Genomic DNA, 23,601 nt, shown 5'->3' with positions numbered 1-23,601 from the left:
AATTGGCCAATTCTCCACAATTAACAAATTTCAACAATTCTCAAAATATTTTACGTATTTTCACAAAAATACTCAAAAAATATTCCCCTTTGCAATACTAATCACACTCAATATACATTCTATACTAACATTAGCACAGTATATTCCAACATAGATCTATCATCCAGGCTAGGGAGCAGCACATAAGTGAAAGCAACAACAGAAGAAAAAAAAACACTCAACAAAACGGCAAATGGTAGATAGTAAGCATTAGAAAAGAACCTAGCTTTGATATAGGCGAACCAGTATGTACAAGGCACAAATGAAACAAAAATAAAAGGCATCTGCCAGTCTTTGAATTAGACCTAAAAGATCATTCATATTATCCAACTGAGGATCTATCGTGGAGATTTCCTTCTCTAAACATGGCTAATATTTTCTAGTCTTTTCGTGTTGCAGTATTAACTTTATGTTCTTGAGTATTCTGTATAGCATCATTTATTTTGCTCCTTGGTTAGGAGTTACAGATGTGCAAAACTGAAGAACCTCAGCATCCGCAGTGGTCTTAGCAAGCAAACAAATGTTAGACACTTCAGAGGAGAGAATGGAGTTCCAAGCAAAACAAATCTACTATAACCAAACGTGTTTCTAAAGCACCCCAAATTGACAATGATATTCCCGCATATAGTTCTGTAACAATAAGACTAAGTTTACATCAAATTCACATTTACCATCGCTTACATAATGTGAAAAAGGTCAAATTCTGCTAGTCATGGTGTTGCTGTGTTCTATTTTATAGTAAAGCAAAAACTTACCTCAATGGCAGGTTGCTTCTGGGCCTCATGTTCTCTGCGGGACAGAGGTGTGTCACTTAGCAACCTGTATAAGAAAAAAATACATCCACTATTCAAAGAAAGCAACAACACTGGGGCACAGTTAAGGATGCTATATTATGTTCCTTTAAGCCTAAGCCTCCCTGTATCACTTAATACTCAGCAAAAATCTTTTTGCTACCTTGTTCTTTTGTTCCGCTTAAAGATATCAAACTTGTTTTAAATATCTGCATTTTCATAGACTACTCTGCAGGTCCAAATGCCAATAACAGTAAATACAATAAAATATGGCTCAAATCTGAAGGCATAACATTAAATATGTCAATAATTTAGGTAAGGAGATTATAGTTGTACCCCATATTTTTCAACAGCATATTTCATTTCCTAGGTATATGTGATACTGAGTTTTGTTTATCATGGAGACTGTGATACCATATACCACATTTGCAAGACACCTCAGGAGGGCTCAGGATTTTAGGATGCACAATGTAAATGATGTTTAAAGGCTTTTGTAAAAAGCTCATAACAAATATCATTTTAAAAATAATATTATAGTTGATATTAAATAGCAAAAGCAAACCAAATCTGATACAAAATGGAAATATTTAATAGACTGACTACCAAGATTTCAATTGATCTGTACAGCAATTCAATAGAATACATGTGTAATCATTGTTCTTACGGATAAGTAGTCTTAGCAATTTCTAAACAACAGTACGCTGCATGTACAGAGTACATGCAACAAAGGAAAGCCCAATGAAAATGAAAACATAAATCAATAAAAACACAGAATGGGCTTGCAACTGTATCCAGGAACAATTGACTTAACAAAACACCCTTATCCAGAGAAAGTATTCTAATTTCCCTTTTGCAGAGGCACACACCGATATCACTACAGAAAAGCATGCGAAGATGCTGCAGTGATTTTAGATTTTCTGTGCTGCTCTCTTATTTCTACTTCTTTGATTAATGATCTGCTGATGCTACTACAACCCTTGCTTTTCTAGGAGTCGGAGGTTATTAATGCTCCTGCAGCTTTTGAGCACCTAAAACAAGCTTTAGAGCTTGGGGATTTGTTACAGTAAACTTATCGACGCTCCTACTGTCTATGGTTAGGTGTAGACTTTAAAGCAAACTTCTGCGTTGTACAGAAACCAAGCAGGGTGTGACAAAGAATCAGTCCCACAAGTCATTCCTTTAAGGAATGAGCCACAACTGCAGGCTCAATAGCCTATGAAACCAGACGTTAAAATCGACTTCAAAGCTATTTTTGTTCAGCTACAATATCAAAGTATAATAGTGCAGTGTTATTCTACTATGAACAGCCTTCTTTTCCCGGAATTAAAACCTGAAGCATCCTAGTTTTAGATCATAGAAATGCAAATATGCATACACAGTAGAGGACTGATGATGAACCTTGTGTGAAAAAATATAAAACAGTCCTTGATATATCCAATTGTTTTTTAGGTAAGGTATAGCACCGGTCAGCCAGTATCTAACCACTTTTTCATTCAACCAATTTCAGGACTGCTATACGAGATTGTCTATGGGCTATAAGAATAGTCCTGGCTTGTTTGCAGCAAGAATAATCAAGATCTTCCAGGGAAATCCAGAGCCTCTATCATGTTAACATGACATAGAAATCACGGACAATAACCTGAACATACACCTGGATAGGGAGGACTGAATAGTGACATTGTTCGCCCGTTATAGGTACAAAATGAATTTAAAAAAATCTAAATTGAGTATTTAAATGTAATTTTCTTGGATACAAGTTATCCAGTGAGGGTAAGGGCTAGGCACCGGATTTCTTACAGACGTGTGCTACTTTGTAACCTCCAACTAGGTTAAAAAAATTGCAAGCCATGATGTGATTTCTTAACTTTGGGAGAGCTTACTTGTCACATTATGTTGAGTGAATGAAGCTTTCGTATGATTTGATTACTCTCACTTTTTCTGAAAAACACTGGATGAAACGGCTATCTTACGCAGACTGCAAGCAGTCAAGCTACAGACTAAGTTACTGAAAAATGGACAGGATTATGCATGCGTACAATGTTGTGCTCTGTAAATATCCTCTTGTACACTTAACTATATAAATTGTTTGACTGTCGCACATAGCCTGGTCTCCACTTACATACCTCAAACATAAAAAAAAAACACAGAAAAGCTCTCCAAGTTGCTGAATTAAGATATCATATTGTCAAACAATATAGGTAAACAAACAGTATTGACAGGTATGTGTAGGTTCACATACAGATTTTCTCTGTAGTAGGTGAATCCTATAAAAGGCAGCTGGTTTCCTGAAAATGCTTTAGGGATTGGGAAGGTCTCCACGTCGCCTTTGTCATCCTCAATGTCATCGAAATTACTGCTATCGGCATCACTGCTCAGCTCAGGTACGACAGGAGCAGCCGCTGAAAAAGGAAACAATTAAAATACATGCAATCAATAAGCATACGGCAAGAGGCAGCACCACTTAAAACTCACACAAGAAAAACAACAAAACAATTTCATCATTACTGACTAGTATCCATGTGCTTCAAAATAACACACTTATTTATAAACGGAGTCTAACCGGGTTATAGAGTGAGATACTGTGCTAGTTTACAGATAATGAACTATAAGGCACATTTTTCTCATGCAGGACCTATTTGTGATTTCAGAGGACAGTTGACTAAGCTTCCTTGGAAATGTAATAACAAAATTTAAATATTTTAGGGCACACTGAACATCAAACCGGAATTTTACGCTTGGGGTAGGCTAGGTGAGCTGCAAAAGAAAAGAAAAAAACCACCACCAATCAAGTTAATGTGACTAGAAGATTTGTGAACTAATTTGACTCCTCCTGCTGGTATTGTAGACAAAGTCCTTGGTTTGTCAAGACACATATCCACCACACGGACCTTCTATTACAAAGAAAAACACTAATTATGCAAGGATAACATCCATTATATGTAAGATAAAACACTTTCATAGGAGTCTAAGGTGGGTGGATCAAGGATTTCAACTGCTTACAAATCGTGATTTGATGGAAGACAAAGATAGTGAAAAGCAAATGATGACATATTAAAAAATTATTTCATATCATCAACCGTGGGAGGAGAAATGGCAACAAATACGTTGAGTTTTAAAAAAACGTGACATTGCCTGCTAACAATAAATTTGCCCATGTATGCAAGGGAAATCCATGCATTGTGAAGGGATGGTAATTATAATACGTGAATGGGGAAAGTGATCCTTGAGGCCTTGTGAACAGCTTCCCATTGCAAATTGATACCAAGCATTCAAGAATACAGATGTCATAACTGGGGGGGCCTGAGGTGCTGAGTTTTGTCCTGGCAGCTCCCATGTCCTTTCTGCTTGAGTGATGGCCCAAGGGCCAGACAACCCTGCCCCCTACTCATTGTGTGGATTCTAGATTATCTGAGAGGATTGATACAGCATAATACAGGCCCTGAAAGCATTGCGTGTTCTGCTTGGGTAACCACTCCATTAGCTACTGTATCTGACCTGTCAAGACCTTCACGACATTCGTATCCCTAACCAGATTCTTCATTTAGTCTGAGTGATTAACGTCATGGGTAAGGTAAACAAGAAGAAAAAGAGAATTTGGGGTCTAGCTCCTCCCAGGTGTTGGGCTCTCAAGAGATGGCAAGTCATCCCCAGTCGAGGAGACCCTGAGCGGAGAGCGCTCAGGCCCTACTCTGGATACAGTCGTGCAGGCAATTGCTGCCTCTACAGAAACGCTTGAATTAAAAATGTACTCCAAAGTGGCAGACATGGGTCTGTTGCGAGATCATCAGAGGTAACTGCCTTAGCGTGCTATAATGACTTTGCACCCAAAATTACTATAGAGCAAAACAGGCTATCTACAATAGAAAAAAGGTTCAAACTTTAAAAACCAGAGCTGAAGATGCAGAAAACCGAGCACGTTCGAATAATATTAGAACTTCAGGAGAGTATTGAGTGCTCTACTACCAACATAATTGATTTTCTGGAAAAATGGATTAAAGAAAACTTAGCTCCGGGGGGCCTTTCTCCTTACTACGCCTTAGAATGAGCCCATCATTTCCCCTCACAGCCCCCACTGCTGGTGCGGCTCCCCGACCAATAATGGTGAAACGTTTGCACTATAGGGACTAAGATCATTTCCTGATTCAGGCCAGACCCCCATGGAAACTTTGCTGAGAATCATAGAATGATGTTCTTTCCTGACTTCAAGAGTGAAATCCAGAAACGAAGGGATCCTTCACCAATGGCAAAAAAACGTCTCCACCTACTAGGCATCACATATGCTATGTTGTTCCCTGCCAGGTTGAGGGTGACCTTGAATGAGGAAGCGCAATTTTTCATGTCACCCAAGTCCCTATGGGAATGGATAGACCACCTTCCTCAACGAAAAGACCTTGCTCTGAAGAACAGACTACGTGAAGCCGGCAAGCACCTCTGAAGTAGCTAAAAATGGCCAGGGAGCTCCTCAGTCGCAAGTGTGTTATGAACGCCGGCAAGTTGTGGAGGCAGTGGCTGCCTTGAGTAGAAGGGACTCCACTCTGCAGTCTGCCAATGGAGAAAGTCAACCACATGACCCTGGTTCTGATCAAACATCGGGCTCATCACTGGGATCTACTGAATCCTTGCCAAAGATAACCCCAGGCACATCAGATGAGATCATCTAAAATAATTACTTTAGTTTGGTTATGCATGAGAGCTGGTGGAATGTCAACGAGAATACTGTGATGCCAGACGAATTGTCATTCTGGGTTCAGTCTTCAGGAGAATTTCCTGTATGCAAGGCTCAAAATTCTGTATGCATGGCCCAATCTTGAGGCGATTATTGTGTTTGTATCCTACAGATGTTTTGGTTGTGTTTGAGAACTGGTGGAATATCAATGGGAATACTGTAATGCCTGGCTAATTGCCATGCTGGGCTCAATCTTGTGGTAATTATCTTGCATGCAAGGCCCTATCTGGAAGTGATAATTCTGTTTTGTATCCTGCGGATGGTGTGCTGTGGAGCTTGGGGGTGCCTCGGTAGGCATCCCCCTCCGTGTTGTTGTGCCTGTAATTCATGCATGTGTGTTGGATGGTTTCTGACTGGTTTGGATGGGGAGTCGTTTGCTTCTTGTCCTGGGGAAGGGGAATTGGCTTGGTTGTACTTGTTTATGGGATTTTTATAGAGTTACACCTGCCTGCTGCTCATGCTGCTCCTGGTTATTAAAGCTGGCTGTAATAGTCTCCCTTCTAGATGACTCAACATGTAGACTTTCTGAAGTATTGGCTCTCCACAAGAGGTGGCGGGGTCAGGTGTATGCCATGACTTATTTGCTTGTTTCCAGTCGTGTTTTGCTTTGGGTACCATTTCAGAAAACAACTGAACTTGTAGATCCGGAGGGTAGGTACATGGTCATCTTTGGGAGGTTTGCATGACTCGACCTTGCTATTGTCGGAATCTATGCTCCCAATAAAGTCCGTGGGAGTATCGGGGGGGGGGGGGGGGGGGGGGGGGAGTTCTTGCTGATCTGTCTGGGGCCTTGTCACCTTACCTGACTCAGACCATATTATTGGGTGGGGAGTCTAACTGTGTTGCAGCTCCCATACTCGATCGTTCAAATCCGCCCCTGGGAGATTCCCTAGTGATCCAGATGGGTCGCATTTTCTCTGCATGTCAACTGCAGTGAGGATTGGTAGATTTGTGGAGGAGACTTCACCCTGTGGTACAAGACTATTCATTTTATTCAGGCTTGCATGAACTTCATGTTTGGCTCGACACCTTTTTATGTACCCTGACTGTCCATGTTGCAGTTCATGGAATAGAATATTTGTGCCGAACTGCTTCAGATCATAACCCAATGTTAGTCTCTCTAAATTGGGAATGCGAGCGACCTCGCATTCCGGTTTGGAGATTGCGGGTGGAGGCACCAGATGACCTGGTCTTTAAAACTAATATCAAAGAGGCCATTAGTGCTTACTTTGCTGACAATACAGGGACCGCTACGTCCCCTGTGATTGAGTGGGATGCTTTTAATACAGTGATCACGGGTCGCTATATTGCAGATGTGGTTGGGATGCGTAGAATGGTTGTTAGTGAGGTCGAGGCGCAGGAAAAGGTGATTCGTGACCTTGAACAACAGAGACCGGGTAATCCTGCTCTTAAGTAGTCGTTGGTCGAGGCAAAGGAATTACTGGCAGCCCAAGTTGAGAGACTACGCTACTTTGATTACAGGGAATATCTGACTCATGCAGAGCATGATAAAACAGATTCCCTTTTAGCGTGGCTTATTAACCCAAATATAAGGGGTTCTTTGAACTTGGAGCTACACTCTGACACAGGAGAACCTTTATAAAGCCTAGACGTCATCACCATTAGAATTCGAGAGTTCTATACATCCCACTAAACCCCAGCGCCCAGGCCACAACTGCAGGACACTGAGGGCTTTATGTCCCTGGGTCATCTGCGACCACTTTCACAGGAAGATGCAGATGATTTGGAGGGAGATATTACTATACAAGAAATTAGAGCTGCCATTAGAGATATAACTCGCGGTAAGGTTCCTGGAGCTGACGGCCTGCCTGTGGAGTTCTTTGCTACATATAGGGACAGCTTGACACCAATATAACTTTAATGCACAAGTTACTACTTGTGTAACGATATCTGTAATAGACATTAGTTAGTGATAGATTCCTTACCTTAGAATAATCCCCAGGCGTCAGACTGGATCCGGAAGGTTTTGCTAGCAGTACCGTTGCGTGTCAGTAGGTGGCATCCTGCAGCTCCACGTCCGTCGCTGGCATCGTAAGCGCCGAGATGACGTCACGGAGACTACTTAGGTGCCACCCATGCGCACTGATGTCAGTTCTGTACACGACTTTCCGTGCTAGGAACGCAGAGCCATGCAAGAGACTGACCACTGGTGCCATGAAACTAGGGCCAAGAAAGGGAATGACCTTAACCCTAGAATCAGTTTGCAGAACGGGGAGGCTGGGTGGGGCGGTAAGGAATCTATCCCTAACTAATGTCTCTTACAGATATATCGTTACACAAGTAGTAACTTGTGCATCTGAAAGAGACACGTTAGTGATAGATTCCTTACCTTAGAATAGATATCCCAGCAATACCAACCCCGGTGGAGGGTCTGCGAATAGATTACACCAGAAAGTCACGGAGAACAGAACGGCCAAAGAAGCCGTCTCTCCGGACCGGACTGTCAAGGCAGTAATGCTTGGTAAACGTTTGCAGCGAGGCCCACGTAGCTGCCTGACAAATGTCCTGCAAGGGAACGCCGCGTCCCAAGGCAGTAGTGGCTGCAGTTGCCCTGGTAGAATGGGCACGCAGCCCCACAGAAGGCTCCTTCTTAGCCAAGGAGTAACATGCTTTGATGCACAGACCGACCCACCGTGAGATAGTCAGTTTGTGCACAGCCCAACCTATCTTGGTGCCCACGTAGCCAACACAGAGCTAGTCATCCACCCGGAACTGCTGTGTACGCTTCAGATAGAATGCGAGCACATGTTTTGGGTCCAGACGGTGGAGCCTCTCCTGCTCCCTTGAAGGATGCGGAGGCAGAAAGAAGGTGGGCAAAGTGATGGTCTGCCCGATGTGGAAGGGTGTGACAACCTTTGGCAAGAAAGAAGGACGGGTCCTTAAAACCACCTTGTCCGGATGAACAGAAAGGAAAGGAGGCTTGGAAGAAAGGGCCTGGAGCTCACCCGCTCTTCTGGCAGAGGTGATAGCTACCAGGAAGGCCGTCTTGAGAGTGAGAAGATGCAAAGGATAGATATGAAGTGGCTCGAAGGGGGAACACATCAGATACGTCAAGACAAGGTTTAAGTCCCACTGAGGCATTATGAACGGCACCGGAGGAAACGTGTGCGTAATGCCTTTCAAGAAACGGTTAACAACCGGGGACTTAAAAAGAGCAGGCTGATCTGGAAGCCGTAAAAAGGCGGAGATGGTCGAAAGATAACCTTTGATATTGCCCAGAGCAGAGCCCTGCTGGGCTAAAGAAAGAAGGAACAGAAGGACTTCAGAAAGAGGGGTAGAAAGGGGATCCACAGCCTTCGCTGTGCACCATGCCACAAACGTGTTCCACCTGCAGGCGTATACCATTTTTGTGGTGGGACGCCTGGCTGCCAGAATGACATCACAGACTTCGGGAGGAAGATCGAAAGCTGTCAACTGTCGCCGCTCAATCTCCACGCATGGAGGTGGAGACTGGACAGGTTCGGGTGGAGGACCGTCCCCTGCTGCTGCGACAGAAGATCCTCCTGAAGAGGCAGACGGATCGGGGGATCAATCACCATGCTGAGTAGCTTGGGATACCAGTATCTTTGTGACCAATACGGAGCAACAAGGATGGCTTGGGCCCAGTTGCGCCGAATCTTCTTCAGTACTCTAGGCAGAAGTGGTATAGGCGGAAAGGCGTACAACAGACCGCAACTCCACTCGCGAAGAAAAGCGTAGCCGAGCGACTGCCGCCTTGGAAATTCTAACGTGCAGAACTGATGACATTATGCGTTCTCTTCGGTGGCGAATAGATCTAGCCAAGGCTCTCCCCACTGCTGAAAGAGACCTTGCACCATGTCCGAGTTCAGACGCCATTCGTGATCCATAAAGCACCGGCGGCTGAGTTTGTCCGCCCTGGCGTTCAGAGAACCTGCCAGGTGTTGAACCACCAAGGTAATGCCTTGACGTTCCAGCCATGTCCAGAGGCGGAGAGCCTTCTGACATAGGGTCCAGGACCCCACCCCGCCCTGTTTGTTGCAATACCACATGGCGATGGTGTTGTCCGTGAACACCTACACCACACTCCCCCGGATAGAGGGGAGGAATGCCTTCAGTGCAAGTCGGATCGCCCGAAGCTCCAACAGATTGATATGGAGCCGGGACTCCACCGGAGACCAGAGGCCTCTGATCTCCGCTTCTCCCAAGTGGCCTCCCCATCCCAGTAGGGACGCATCCGTCACCACCGTGTGCTCCGGTTGGGGAAGGGAGAGGGATCTGCAAATTGACCCAATCGCGATTCGTGAGCCACCACTGCAATTACCGTGCAGTGCCCTCCGAGATCTGGACATGATCGGACAGGTTGCCCTGATGCTGAGCCCACTGGAACTTCAGATCCCACTGCAGAGCCTGCATACGCCATCTGGCATGTGGCACCAGCAGGATGCAGGAGGCCATCAGGCCCAGGAGCCGGGGGGGTCATCCTGACTGAAACCCAGGATAGAGGTTGAAAGATCGGAATCATAGCCTGAATATCCTGGACTCGCTGCTCGGGAGGATAAACCCAAAACAGCGTTGAATCCAGAACTGCTCCGATGAAGGGGAGGTTCTGAGAGGGACTCCGGTGCGACTTCTGCACGTTGATGGAGAACCCCATCAAATACAGGAGGTCAGCCGTAGTCTGAAGGTGGTTGACGACTGCCTGGGACGAGCTCGCCTTCAGCAACCAGTCGTCCAGGTAAGGGAAGACCGACACCCCTGACCTGCGCAGGTGAGCTGCAACCACCGCCATCACCTTCTTGAACACCTGAGGGGTGCTGGTAAGGCCGAAGGGGAGCACGGCAAACTGAAAATGCTCCTGGCCTACCATGAACCGCAGATAATGTCGGTGGGCCGGCAGGACGGGGATGTGAAAATATGCGCCCTGCAAGTCCAACGCTACCATCCAGTCTCCAGGGTCGAGGGCAGCCAAGACCTGAGCCAGTCAGCATTTTGAACTTCTCCTTTCGGAGGAAGCGATTGACGTTCCGGAGGTCCAAGATGGGATGCAGATCCCCTTTGTCCTTCTTGGGGACCAGAAAGTAGAGGGAATAACAACCACACCCTACTTCTGGCCGGGGAACGACCTCAATGGCCCCCTTGGCCAAGAGGGCTGCAACTTCCTGCTGGAGAGTCGGCTAGTGGTCCCCCAACAAGCGGATGTACCGAGGTGGCATGGCTGGAGGGGTGGACTGAAAGGGAAGGGAGTAACCCTTGCGGACAATCTGAAACACCCACTTGTCCGATGTAATAGCATGCCAGTGGGGAAGGTGATGGCGAATCCTGTCACCCACTGGCATGGGGTGCTCCACAAAGCTTGAATTAGGAAGGTTTGGAGGCTGAGGCGGCGGAGGTGGACTGACCCCCACGTTGATTCCCGAAGCCGCCCCTGCGGAAGCCGCGTCCGCGCTGAGGCTGGTTCTGCACAGGCTTGCTGAAGTTGAGTTGGGAATTTTTGTATAAAGTAATGGCTCGACTGGGGCTGGGTACTGAGTTCATTCGCTAGATCAGGCTTCTCTAAACAGGTCCCAAGACGCGGGTTTGCAGTGGCAGAATTGCATCTGAACCTTACGATGTGGGATGCGGAACTAGGCAAGGGTGTCCAATCTCCCCCTTATTCGCCATCACAATGGAGCCCTGCGGTGCTCGCACTGGGGGGAGGGGGTGGGGTTACTGTGGGTTGGAGAGCCATAGGCAATTCCATTATGTACATTATATGCTGACAATATGCTACTCTTTCTACGGGTCGGCAGAGTGGACTTACCAAGAGCAACAGACTTATTGGAGCGCTTTGGTGAAGTCTCGGGCCTTCATATTAATTGGCAGAAATCCCATTTGTTCCCACTCTGTGGAAATGCTGCTCCTCCTCTCAGCATGCATGGAGCCCTACAGATCTTAAATATTTAGGCGTTGAAATATACCATAACCAGCAAGATTTACTATTTGATAATGTTGGGGCAGCCATCAGAGCTCTCTTTAGTATAAACTTTTGGAAGACAATGCCATTATCCGAAGCTGGCAGAATAGTCGTGGCTAAGATGGTGGTGCTTCCGAGATTGCTTTACTTCTTTGCCACGCTGCCATTACTAGTGCATTATCGGCTGTTTCCAGGACCTGGAACCCCTACTTTTGGAACTGATCTAGGGGACAGTTAGGCGGAGGGTGGCACTAACAAAATTGCAGCGCCCTGTAGCGAAGGGAGGACTGCCTATACCTGATCTAGAGTCTTATTACTTGGCGGCCCAAATGCAATGGTTAAACCAGTGGGTTTACTGCAGAATAAATCCTGAAGAAGAGGGTATTACTGGCTTGCCACCTGACTTGCCAGGCTTATTGCGGGTCCTCTTTGTTCCCTGGAGACGTTTACCTACGGTCCCTTAGGAGCTCCTACTACTATGGCAGTGTTGGCGAAGTTGTCTGCAGCGAAATCCTGTTCAAGTGTCTTATTCTCCTGATCAACCACTGAAGAGGTTGAAAATAGTGGCTTGAGTAGGAGTGTGGGTGGGGGGTGGATTGAGGGTGGGCTGACTATGCGGTTAATCATGTAGGGCAGTGGTTCCCAAACTTTTGACTCCTGAGGACCCCACTGAGTCACCACTGGAACTCGGGGACCCCCAAGCAATTTGTATGATTTAAATTTCAAACGTTAAAACAGTAATTCGAAAAAAATAAACACATGTGCACACAAAACAAATACTCGAAATACTAAGGATTTTAGGCGCATATTTACAAACCCCTACCACCATGGAAACATCACTTTTTGCAACGTTTGCGTGTCGATAGGGGCTTCGCCTTATTTACAAGGCAGCGGTAAACCACTTAATATGGTTTAACGCTGCCTTGTAAATAAGGCCCCCTTTCGCGCAATGCTTAGCGTGAAAGGGGTGGGTAGTGGGTTTTGCAGTGGGCATTCCACCGCAAAACCCATTGATTTTGATGCTGCCCCCTATTCACAGGGGCAGTGTAAATAGGAGACAGCGCAAAATTTCACACCAGGGAAAACCAGGTCTTAACTTGGCAAAACAAGGAGAAATGCTTTATTTCTTCTCATTTTTGCTTTTTTCATGTGTGCTGCCTTGTGGAGCACACATTGAAAAAGCAAAACGCCTTGGATTATTTATGTTCAGGAAGGTGACCCTTCCTGTACATAAACAATCATTAAAAAAAATGGCATTTTATAACTTCCATGTGTGCTGCATTAAGCAGCACACATACAAGTGACAAAACCCAATTTCAAGATTGTTTATGTGCAGGAAGAGTACATAAACAATCTTCCCCTGCACGCAGACACTCTTGCACTGTGTTGCAAGGGTGCCTGTGTTGGCGCTACACTGTTAAGTGTAGCACCACCACAGGGCAAAATGTAGGGCTGCACCATATTCTTGTAAATATGGTGCAGCCCTGCGTTTCTGAAATGGCGCCACGTGTCGTTAAGCCACAGAGGCTAACGACACGCTCCACCACTTCTTTTGTAAATATCCCCCTTAGTATTTTATATTGAAAGAATTTGCAAAAAAACTAAAGTTTTAATGGGAAGGTTGGTGTTGCATCTCTGTGACTAACTTTTAAATGGTTGGTTTTATTTCGCAGTACGAGGCTCCTACTCCTGCCAGGGCCAGACCGGAAACCCAAAGCAGCCCTGGCAGATGTTTTCAGACCAGTCCCCATACGGTGCACACCAAGTGCATTGAGTGTGCCTGACCAATACAAAGGGGGCTTTGGGAGGCTCTCCCCCCAAAGAAATTTAGGAAACAATGGTGCAGTCTACAACACGTTTATCACTTTACATCACACACATATAGAGACAATTAATCATAAGTGTAAATCAGTGTATAGAAAATGTTACATAAGGCAAAGGGAACTACAAGGTGTAGGATTCACATGTCATTTATACTGGTAGGCATTTTTAAAGCGTGCTTGGTCTGGAGAAGCACAAAAAACTCGGGATTCAGAACATTAGACAGTGGTTAGCATTGACTTTAACAATAAAAATGTATTTCCACCCTAATAAACCTTTTTAGCAGCATCGGGATAATGAAAGACAGGGAAAAAACATAAGTTACTAACTAGTACCATGCAGTTTGCAAGCAGCTCTTTGATGACCGTTTATAGGTCACTGTGCTAGATTCCGATTGTCACTTATGTACTGCGCAGTAACAAAATAATCTTTGTGACAAAAGCAGTAACTCACTCGCCTATGCACATAAAATACTGTTATTTAAAATGCACAGTTCAAGTTCTTTGCAATAGGCATATTAACCCTCTGTGCTAAATTAGATAACTCAAAGCTGCCACAGGACAAAACTCTCATCTCTCCAAGCAGGTGCATTAATCACTGGTGTTATCTTGACACTTTTATTGTTGCTGGAAAACTGCTAATTATACAAGTGCAGTGCTTTTTAAACTGCTGCCTGCGGACCCCCTGGGAAAGTGTCAGGGACCCCTGGGGGTCCCCGGACCACAGTTTGGGAAACACTGGTCTAATACTATGTTTGAACATGTTTTGCACTTAGACTGTACTTGCTTGTCGTTTTGTATCTATTATATGAACTTGCTTGTCATTTTTAATCTATTATATGTACTTGCTTAGTTGTCATTTTTATCGTATTTATTATATGTATTTGCCTGCTTGTCTTTTTTTTAAATCTATTTACTAGGTGCTGTCGCAGAGCATTATTTATTATTTGTGATGTATCCTGGCAGCGTTTGCTTTATGTTTTTCATTGAAAACAAAATTTTGTTTAACAAAAATGTATACTGGGAAATTTCCAAAATAAATCAAGAATGTTGGCCAGTGCTGGGACATTCTCTTAGAAAAGTTAGTGTTTTAGTACAACTCTCTGATTTACCTAGGAATATCAAATAAGCACCTCCTTGACGTCTAAGCCATGGTGAATCAATAAGGCAAACTGCATGTGTTGCACAGAACTTGCAAATTTTCAGTCTAGAGGATATTTCGCAGCCATGATGAATTGAAAAAGAGTCACGTCTTCTGCCATGAGGCCGACTTGAGTCTGTGAATTCCAAAGGTAAAAGCTACCAGGGAGGCATTGTGTGGCAAGCAGTGTGGTGTGCTGGTTATGTGTTGCCTCACTGGAAAGCAGCTCACAGATGTAAAATAAGATAAGGTCGCAGCATGAGAAAAGAAAACTGTTCTCAAGGGGTGCTCAAAAATTCCAAATGCCACTATGAATGGGGATAGTAACAGTACGTCGAAAAGGCGTTTAAATATGTTGTGCCAGCAGGAAAGGGTGCAGCGGAAAAGAAACACTTTAATTTGTATACGCCCCTGGTCGCATTTTGAATTATCTCAGACAACTTGAGATTAGGGATCTGTTATTTTGCAACAGATTTTTTGACAGTTCCACTGGAGCCACTCTAGGGGCGTCTTGGTGTGAGGGTCCACACACACACAAATAATTCTGTGGTATGAAAGGAAGAAAGTATGAGACCTTCACAAGACACCAACGCCAGACCCACATTTTTGGAACAGAGGAAGTAGGGTGAACTGTCGCTTTTAGCACTGATAAATATATCAACATTCAATGACAGGGAAACCTGTCAACCTATTTAAAATTGAAGAGTGCATGACCCAGTTTTGTGCAAGTAAGAAGCACATAATAAATTGAGCTCATCTTGTTACTGAGACATTATTTATTCTGCCATATTACAAGACACATTAATTTCTACTGTCACATAGTGCACTGGACCTATACCTTCTCATTAGGCATCAAATGGAAGTAATTGTATTTGTGCAATGTGACACATCAGCATTTCCCATTAAAATGGGACAGCATTAAGGAGCTAGCAGAAGTGCCAATTCCTGACGAAGCCTCTCCATATGCTAAATTCCACACACAATACAAATGAAGACAGCACAAGGTGTGCATCTGAGTACACACTTACAGTAACACATGCACAAAGCACACAGTATAGCCCAATTCTGTTTTTAGAATTTCTATTGCTTTCTATCACTGTAGTTAACTAGTGTTCCCCGACTTGCCCTCTTTTGATTTAGCTAATGGTTCATGAATGAGAGTGAAATTGAGCCTGTGGTCCCTTGCATCCCACTTCACTTGAACACCTTGCAGAAGGACCTGAAGCCGATCGTCAAGCTGCGCAGGTGCCTGCATCACGCCCTCGGTGAGATGAACATGTCCTCATGACCCTGCAGCAGAAGATCATGTCCAAGAGGAGTAGATGATCATCTACAGAATGCATTTAGCCTCCTGAGATTAATTTCTACTTATGAAAATAACAAATAAATGGTAGTTTGGGTGAAGTTTGGCATTGAGGGTGTTGGTGTGGGGGGATGTAATAATCATTTTTTGTATGCTGGAAATCACCTGCAAATAGAGCTGTGAGTTACTGGGGATCATCAGATAAATAATCTTGGGGTTCTCTAGCATGAATGCATCGTCAAACTCAGCAGTATCATCACACTTGCATGCAAAAGTGGCGATGAAGACTGTCGGCCTGAGAAAAGCATGTGCAGGGACAGCTAAAGGGAGCCCTCATACGGAAAGACCTCAAGACTTGTTCTGAACTGTGGAAAACAGACCAGCTGTGAATAACTAGGCATCTTTGTCTGGATAGACAGATGTGCACCAAGTGGTATTGAGAAAGGCAAGTGTTCACTATTGTATTAACCTTATTTTCACCTCAGGCGATTTCCTTATAACATCCACAGGCATCCAAGTGACCAGGTGCTCTTCCGTAGTCACACGGCCATCCCGCTGCAAGTACGGCAGACGTACCAATATGTTTATTGTAAGAAATTGGATTATTATTTGGGGTGGGTGACTGCAATCCTCAAGGAAAAATAACGCCTGTCAGACTGATAAGCTCAAAGTCATTAAATTAACCTGAGCTCAACCCCTTATAGCTACGGCACAGAGAAAACCGACTTAAGTTTAATTAAGGGCAATGCGTAAAGTATATGCAGTACCAAAACAGTAATAAAGTCGAAATGCAAAACAAAAAGATCCCAAATTGAATTAGAAAAGAAGAGCTAAATTTAAGTAGAAATAGTGCCAAGGACACTCAATGGCCATGGAAGACCAGGACCTAGGAACAATTTGCGAAGAAGCACTGTCGGATACACTAACTAGGTTCATTATGGTCAAATATTTTACCTTCTGACTTAGTTCATTAAGTACCAACCCACCACAGAAGTACACGTCTAAGCCCCCCTGCACTTATCCTGCATATGCCACTTTCAAAGTTCATCAGCTGCCACAGATCTTTGGTGCATGTGTTTAGATACAGGGTGATGAAGAGACAGCACCTAGATCTCCCAAACAGGTTTTAGGACTGAGACATTCTAATTTTGTGGTTCACTATGTGCAAAGTTTTCCAAATGTGGTTGCAGAGTGCTGGTAGACGGTGTGGAAAGGGTGGATATTTAAACGAGAGGGGTTTATCTCCACTGTTCAAGTTGAAACTTTTAAATAAAAGTTACAAAAGAGGCTTTCTTGATGATTTGAGAAGTTTGAGAAAGCATGTGGTTCAGGGTTGGCCTTGAATGGGTGTTTATGGGTCAATAATGCTAGAATTCCACAATGTAAGCATAGAGTTATCTAGAAAGGGTGACAATTTGTTGATATTTACTAAAACCTTAGCACCCTGATTCAAAAGAGAAGGAATACAGCCTCACCAAAAGGAGTGCATGGCAGACTTGTCGACATTAAAATATTGATTCTTTGTGGACACTGTCTGGATTGAGCGCCCTTTGCCACTCGCGATAAGGGTGCGTTCATTTACAAAGCCACGGCTGTCACCTGTTCTGAATACAAGTTCTGCCCTGAGGAATTGGCAATAGATTCCTTAAGTCCAGTTTTGGAGAACAGGGTAGGTTTTTCCCATTGAAATATATTTAGGTGTATCCTCTTCATTCCTCCCATTACTGCTGCTGAAACTACTGCTGCATCATATCTCAAAATGCTCCCTACCATACACAGGTCATTTTCAAAGACTGTCAAGAGGCCTTTTCCATCATGCCACAGAATGCATCAACTCTTGATTTCAAAGCCAGTGCTCCATCTGTGAAGCAGTGATTCGCAGAAACCAGCGTAGCGTGGAAGATGGCTTAACTATTCTTAGAGCTGTGTTATATATAAAATGTATTGCCCTTTTTTTCCTACATTTTCCTGGAGAAACTGTGATAAAGCAAGGGTAAAATCTTTTGTGAGCCTCCGCCTAATTTAGTTTTAGTCTACTGATGAATATACTGCCACAATCCAACATTTATGTTACATGTTTTATTGCATATTGTTCCATTGGACACAAAAAGTATTTGAATTAAATTTCTTTATAAAGTGTCGAGCTATTCACTTTAATAAAATAATATCAGAAGTAGATTGAGCTAATAACTAAATTGGGGGTGATTTTTTTGGTTTTATCAAGTTTGGTAATCATTTTATTTATTTTCTAGTGAGTTTGTTATGGCACTTAAGTGGCTAGCAGTATTGATTATTTACAAAGCCCAGAAGAGCTCAAGCAGGCTTGACATAATCTGGGTAAGCCGATCCGGGGGGAAAACAGCATTCTGGATGTATCCAAAAAGGACTTTTCTGAGGCCAACTGATGATATCGGGTAAGCTTCGATGACGAATCAACAAAGCATTACAACACTGGTGCTCTTTGACTTCTGGTCAGAAATTATGTCATAGCAAATCCACTTTGCATGTCCCATGGCACCTGCACGTCATTTGATTTGAGATTGGAGAATTATAAAAAGTGAAGTACTGAATGTGTGCCAAAACAGAACCTTCAATCGTGAGTCTGCTGGACCCACTGCCCCATAGGACCTAGAGATCTTTACTATCCTGAAGTGTGGTAATATTTTAATAAGTATTCAGAAATAAAATGTTTTACGCAAGGCTAAAATATATTAAGCAACTGGTTTTGCAGACATGGGGCAAAAATTGGGTGCCCAACAAAGAAGACCTTTGCAAAAGTCATGATGTAATAGAATAATTCGATAGCATTTTAAACACTGTGTAGAAAAAGCGAGCAAAAAAAAGTTCCCTTTTAAAGAAACCTTGCACCTCACTCTCAGAATCTTTGCCTAGAGCTATTTTGTTTTCAGACAGCAAATCACAAAGAATTCAAATCGCAGAAGACAGCAGGAAACAGACGGACAAATCTGCATTTACACATTAAATCATTTGTGTCCGAGGAGATCCTACATTTGATGCTGTTTTCCAGAAAACGAGATCACACTTTTTATTTTTTAAATCATGATTAGCAGCATCATACCATTACAGACAAACCGTCAAACTAAAATGCAACTATTCATCAGGTGCCACATGGGTGCTAAGGAGTCAACAACTGGATACAACACGCACTAAAAATCCATCGAATTGTGCAGGTAATAAATGCAGGGAAAAGTAATAAGTTAGCATTTGCTGAAAACCATGGGCGTCAATTCACCAAAATGCCTGGGGAAGCGCAAGTGACATCACATGTCCTTTGACCCTCACTTTCACGCACGCTTACACATACACACACGTTCAAGCTTATAAACACTCTCTCTCTCTCACTAAAATACAATCATCTGCAGGCAACTTCAGATGCCATTGAAGGTCTTATTCCAGCTAACTGTACTCAATTATTTTAGTGAATAACATAATATTCATGTACACTAATAGTGAATATATATTTTCACTATTAGTGTAATCAAATATTTACAGAAACCAAAGAGAGTGGAGCCCCAACTGATATAATTAATGACGAATTGCCACTGGGTGCCTGGCACCTCTGAGGCCAGGTGTCGCAAGGGCAGTGCTGGGGGTTGCAGCTGCGACCCCTAAATGACATCCTTGCTTTAAACTTCCGCACATAAAATGAGTGTGCTATTTCGTGTTGCAAAGCTGTACTGCTTCTGAAAGGTACTGGGTCACAGCAGCACACTTGTCGATGATACAGGGCTTCAAAAGGCACACAGAAGTGCAGAGATAAGGACCCCACAAGAGCCAATGGTGTAAACACTCCCACAACTGTCTGAAACCCAGACCTCTCGGGTTGTCATCACCTGGACTCAGATGGTGACGGACCGGCAGGATATCTCAGACTTGAGCTGACCACAGGCGTCATCCAACTACAGTGTCTCAAGTGGGACTCGTAAAGTAGACTAACTGCTGCGAAGCCGAATCAGCGGGGAAATTGGCTCTACCCACGAACCTCAAAGTCGACCGCAGAAATTACAAATAGTGGTATGCGCTACTGGCCTCGGCTGGTGTCTAACCAGTTACCCACTCTCCCAGCGCCTCCAACGCAGTACAGTGTATTGTGTAATACCTTCTAGCAGATATCCAATATAAAAGAAAATAAAAATAATAAAAACATTTTTAAAACAAAGAGTATGCCACTTCCCTATTCTACCCAATATCCGTACATTAAACATGCAGGCAGAAAGGCAGGCAGAAAGCACTTACTGTCGCGGATGCTGTCCCAGTTCCACTGGTCGTTTTTGAAGAACTGATGTTGCTTGATTTCTTCAACCCCGTTTCTTCCTAGTCGCTTCTCCCTAAACATAGCAAGGCATCCGCATTAGGAGAACAAGTCTGCTTTGGGGGTTCATGACATTGTCGGTCCCAACACAGAGCAGTCGCGAAGGCACCTTCACACTCCTACTCTGAGAGAGCAAGGGAGCTTGGCCCTTACCGGCCACCGTTATGGGCTGACTAACCGGAGCCTCCCTCCCTCCCCATGATCCCCGCTCCTGGGTGTGCGTTTCACTCCCCTGGAAGCAGGGCCCCGACTGGGGCTCGTGGCCTGCCACGTGTGGAGGCGGGGTTGTGCTCCTTGTACATTTTGTGCGTTTAGGGCACGGGCCTTTTAAATAGAAAAAAAAAATCTCCTCTTGAACTGCTGACATCCACGATGCTGCCAAGCCATAAGAAAAGTCTTAGGGACAGAGGGGAGGGCACAAGAATGTGATAATTCATGGGCGAGCGCGGCTGCACAAAAATGCCAAAAGTAAATACATATACTCTGTACAGTCCCAGGATTTAACCCTAGCGCACCAAATGAGAACATTGTGAAGGGGCGAACAGCACAGGACTGTGTTGGAAATAAAGAGCATTTCAGCCAAGCTTAACGCGTGAGGACAAGGGCCACTTGAGACCCGACATTACATAAAAATAAAAAACAGGAAAGAAACCAAGCCATTCCACGTATCACATCCAGCGCGAAGCTGGCAATCAAGTGGACATGAAGTGGGCATCTGTTTGACACACCCCTCGGGGACTAGAACTATTATACACATGAAAGATCAGACAAATAAAAGGGAAAGCCAGCGCCGACCTCTGACCTCTCCCCTCTAAGGCTACGCAATTAACCTCAATGCACGCGGGGATGCTCAAGCAGCTTCGGCCTCAAGGTCTATGTGCGCCCTCAAAGAACGGCCACACAACCGCCCCTTAAAATACACACAAGATCGCAGAGTTACTTCGCTTTCACATCAATGGTGTATGCTGTAATATTTGCCACTCAATGATAAAAGGCTGGCAAACGGGCGAGCGGACGGTGTATTCTTATAGGGAAACAGGGCAAAAAAACACATTTTGCAAAATCAGCACTTTTTTGATCGACTTTGAATTTGTCAAAATTATACATGTGAAATGTTTTTGTAAAAAACATGTTGCCTCAATTGTCCATGTGCATATTTTGCAGCAAAATAACTGCGAATAATGTTTCAATCCATGGATTATTTCTGCAAAACAATGTGCGCATTACTTTTACTGCAACTTATATTTCTTTTTTTTTTACACATTTCGATAAATGTGCGTAGAATTTCGGCACTATTTCATGAAGAGTGTAAAAGATCGGTCTAGCAATTTCGCACACCCTGAAGTACAAGCAACCCCTCCCTCAGACAACTCAAAACTGCCCTTTTCTCTCCAATGACCAATGAATTAAAAGCAATTAAAGAAATAACTTTACTAGAAGATTTTTAACCGTTTCTTTGTGTGTTAGTTTGTTTTTGTTCCTTTGCTTGGTGCCTGTTCTGCCCCCTTTTTCGATTGTTCAGTTTGCAATTCTAGTTCACCAGCTACAAATGGCCAATACTGGATGCAGCTAATGTCCAGCAGAAAGAAAATACAAGGCAAATTCTGCTGGTTAGATAAAACTACCAGGTAAAAAGCACAAGGAAGCATTTACAAAACAATCACATTATTAAGTTCTGACATGCAATCTAAATCAACTATAATTTTTTCTAGAAGCAACCCTGTTCAAACTAGGCCCCTTGCACATACAAGAATCTCAAATAAAATATGAGACTGGTTCATTGAAAATGCTGCCACAAACCACCACTCAACTGCAGGCGTTACCACAAAAGAAGGCACAAAACAGGCAGGTTTCTATACATACCGGTCAGTTAAAAAGGCACAGATGAGGTCCTTGGCATGCTTCGAAATTTCGACATCGTCTGGGAAGTTGAGCGAGTTCTTGTGGTCCATGATCTTGCTGTATGTTCCCACTAAGGAATCTGCATAAAACGGAGTATCGCCTACAAAGAAGCAAGGCACATCAAATTCACACGGTGGTGGTGGCGAAAGGTACGTCCTACAAGATGCGCGATACTCGGTGTAGCGGTCGTGGCAATAAGATAGGTTTCGCTGCACATAAATTGAATTTACTCTTTCAAAGTAAACATTCTTGAGCTCGCTGATGTAGTCAGCAAAGGAAATACATTTTCACATGGGCAGAGAGCTTTTTCAAGATCCGATTTCCAAAATGTTTTGCTTGAGTTTTGCAATCGCGAGTGGCACAGAGCGCCCTTTGTCAAGCCAACCAGGCTGGGATTTAAAGCCTCACGAACTTGGCTCCAAACTCCTGTTAATAGAGACACCACATCTATATGTTATTCCACAGAGGCGACAGCGAACAGACACCCTCACTGTACCAGCTGTCCCGCTGCGCCCCTTTCCATTGGCACAGAGATGGCAGTGTTTCAGGACTGATTTTAAGACCCAGGTGAATTTCTCATGGTGGAAAGGAAGCAAAGGCATGCTTCTCGAAAGACCATGAGGGTGTAAAAAAGGGGTCTCCAACCTTCTCGGTTATGAGAGCTACTTATGATCAATAAAAATGGTCCTGAGTTACTAATATAATTTGTATCGTAATAGCAATGATATCAGAAAACAGTGTTAAGAGTACACCCTATGTAAAATTACCAGCAGTAATCAACTCTGCATCAGACAGGGTATCCAGAGGTAATGTAAAAAAAGGCTTTATCAATTTGGAATGCCTTTACAAAGGCAACCAGCCATAGCTTAAACACCCTTGGCAACAAGGTCATTATATTAGTAATAAACCTCCCCAATACAACATGGTTTATCACTCAAATATCAGCTTTAAATATATTTTGGAAATTCAACCCTCAGCTTATCAGTTCTGAAAATACACACATTCTAGCTTAGAAAAATTTCCAGTTTTGGTATACATATTTTAATTTGGTTAAGCAAAAGCTTCTAATTTAGTGGGCTGGAGTCGACCCAGGAGAGCTACTCTTAGGTAGCTGATGAGCTGCCAGTGGCTCACGAGCTACTTGTTGGAGAAGCCTGGTCAGTAAATGACTGGTTGGTCAATCGCAGTCCGACCAAGGTACTTAAAGCCTACGACAGCACCAACTCGCTACACATTTTGAAAAGCCAAAATGATCCCAGCACCTTTTTCACTAGAGGGGGGGCACGCACATATTGTGTTGGGGGGGGGGGGGGGGGGGGGGAGGCACGCACATATTACTCCTCTGAAATTAAATTTCCATTAAAAAATAAGAGGGAGGGACAAGTTTTTCTTAGCATTAACCAATGACGTGACATAGCCTTGATTCAGTAACCCTACGCTAAATGTTTCTTTTTAACATATCCCTTTTCTGCCTTCCTCTAGATTGAAATCTAATGATGAAAGTTAAGTTCCAGTCCTCAAAAACAAGCACTAGGGAAGCCAATAGGTCTGGTGTGGTCTATCAGACTTTTGGTTTTGTCAATGATGGTTTTGTTTGAACAAACTTTTCGT

General features: G+C 43.8%; 1 protein-coding gene across 5 annotated transcripts in view; it reads right to left on the bottom strand.

Moving 5' to 3' along the window:
* ROCK2 (Rho associated coiled-coil containing protein kinase 2) overlaps positions 1-23,601 on the bottom strand; it is a 531,243-nt gene that overhangs the window by 169,089 nt on the left and 338,553 nt on the right. For all 5 annotated transcript variants that reach the window (XR_014962943.1, XM_085610696.1, XM_085610694.1 and 2 more), the window contains exons 7-10: positions 21,952-22,090; positions 20,013-20,104; positions 3,070-3,229; positions 795-858 (exon numbers count right to left, since the gene is read on the bottom strand). Coding sequence is in view for 4 of the 5 variants with exons in the window: in XM_085610696.1 (XP_085466822.1) it covers positions 795-858; positions 3,070-3,229; positions 20,013-20,104; positions 21,952-22,090 (455 nt within the window). In the remaining variant the exon portion in view is untranslated. The remainder of the gene's footprint in view (positions 1-794; positions 859-3,069; positions 3,230-20,012; positions 20,105-21,951; positions 22,091-23,601) is intronic.

This window comes from Triturus cristatus, chromosome 6 (genome assembly GCF_964204655.1).
Source record: "Triturus cristatus chromosome 6, aTriCri1.1, whole genome shotgun sequence".
In the NCBI taxonomy this organism is placed as follows: Eukaryota; Metazoa; Chordata; class Amphibia; order Caudata; family Salamandridae; genus Triturus; species Triturus cristatus.
This window is presented reverse-complemented; position numbering and strand designations above follow the sequence as displayed.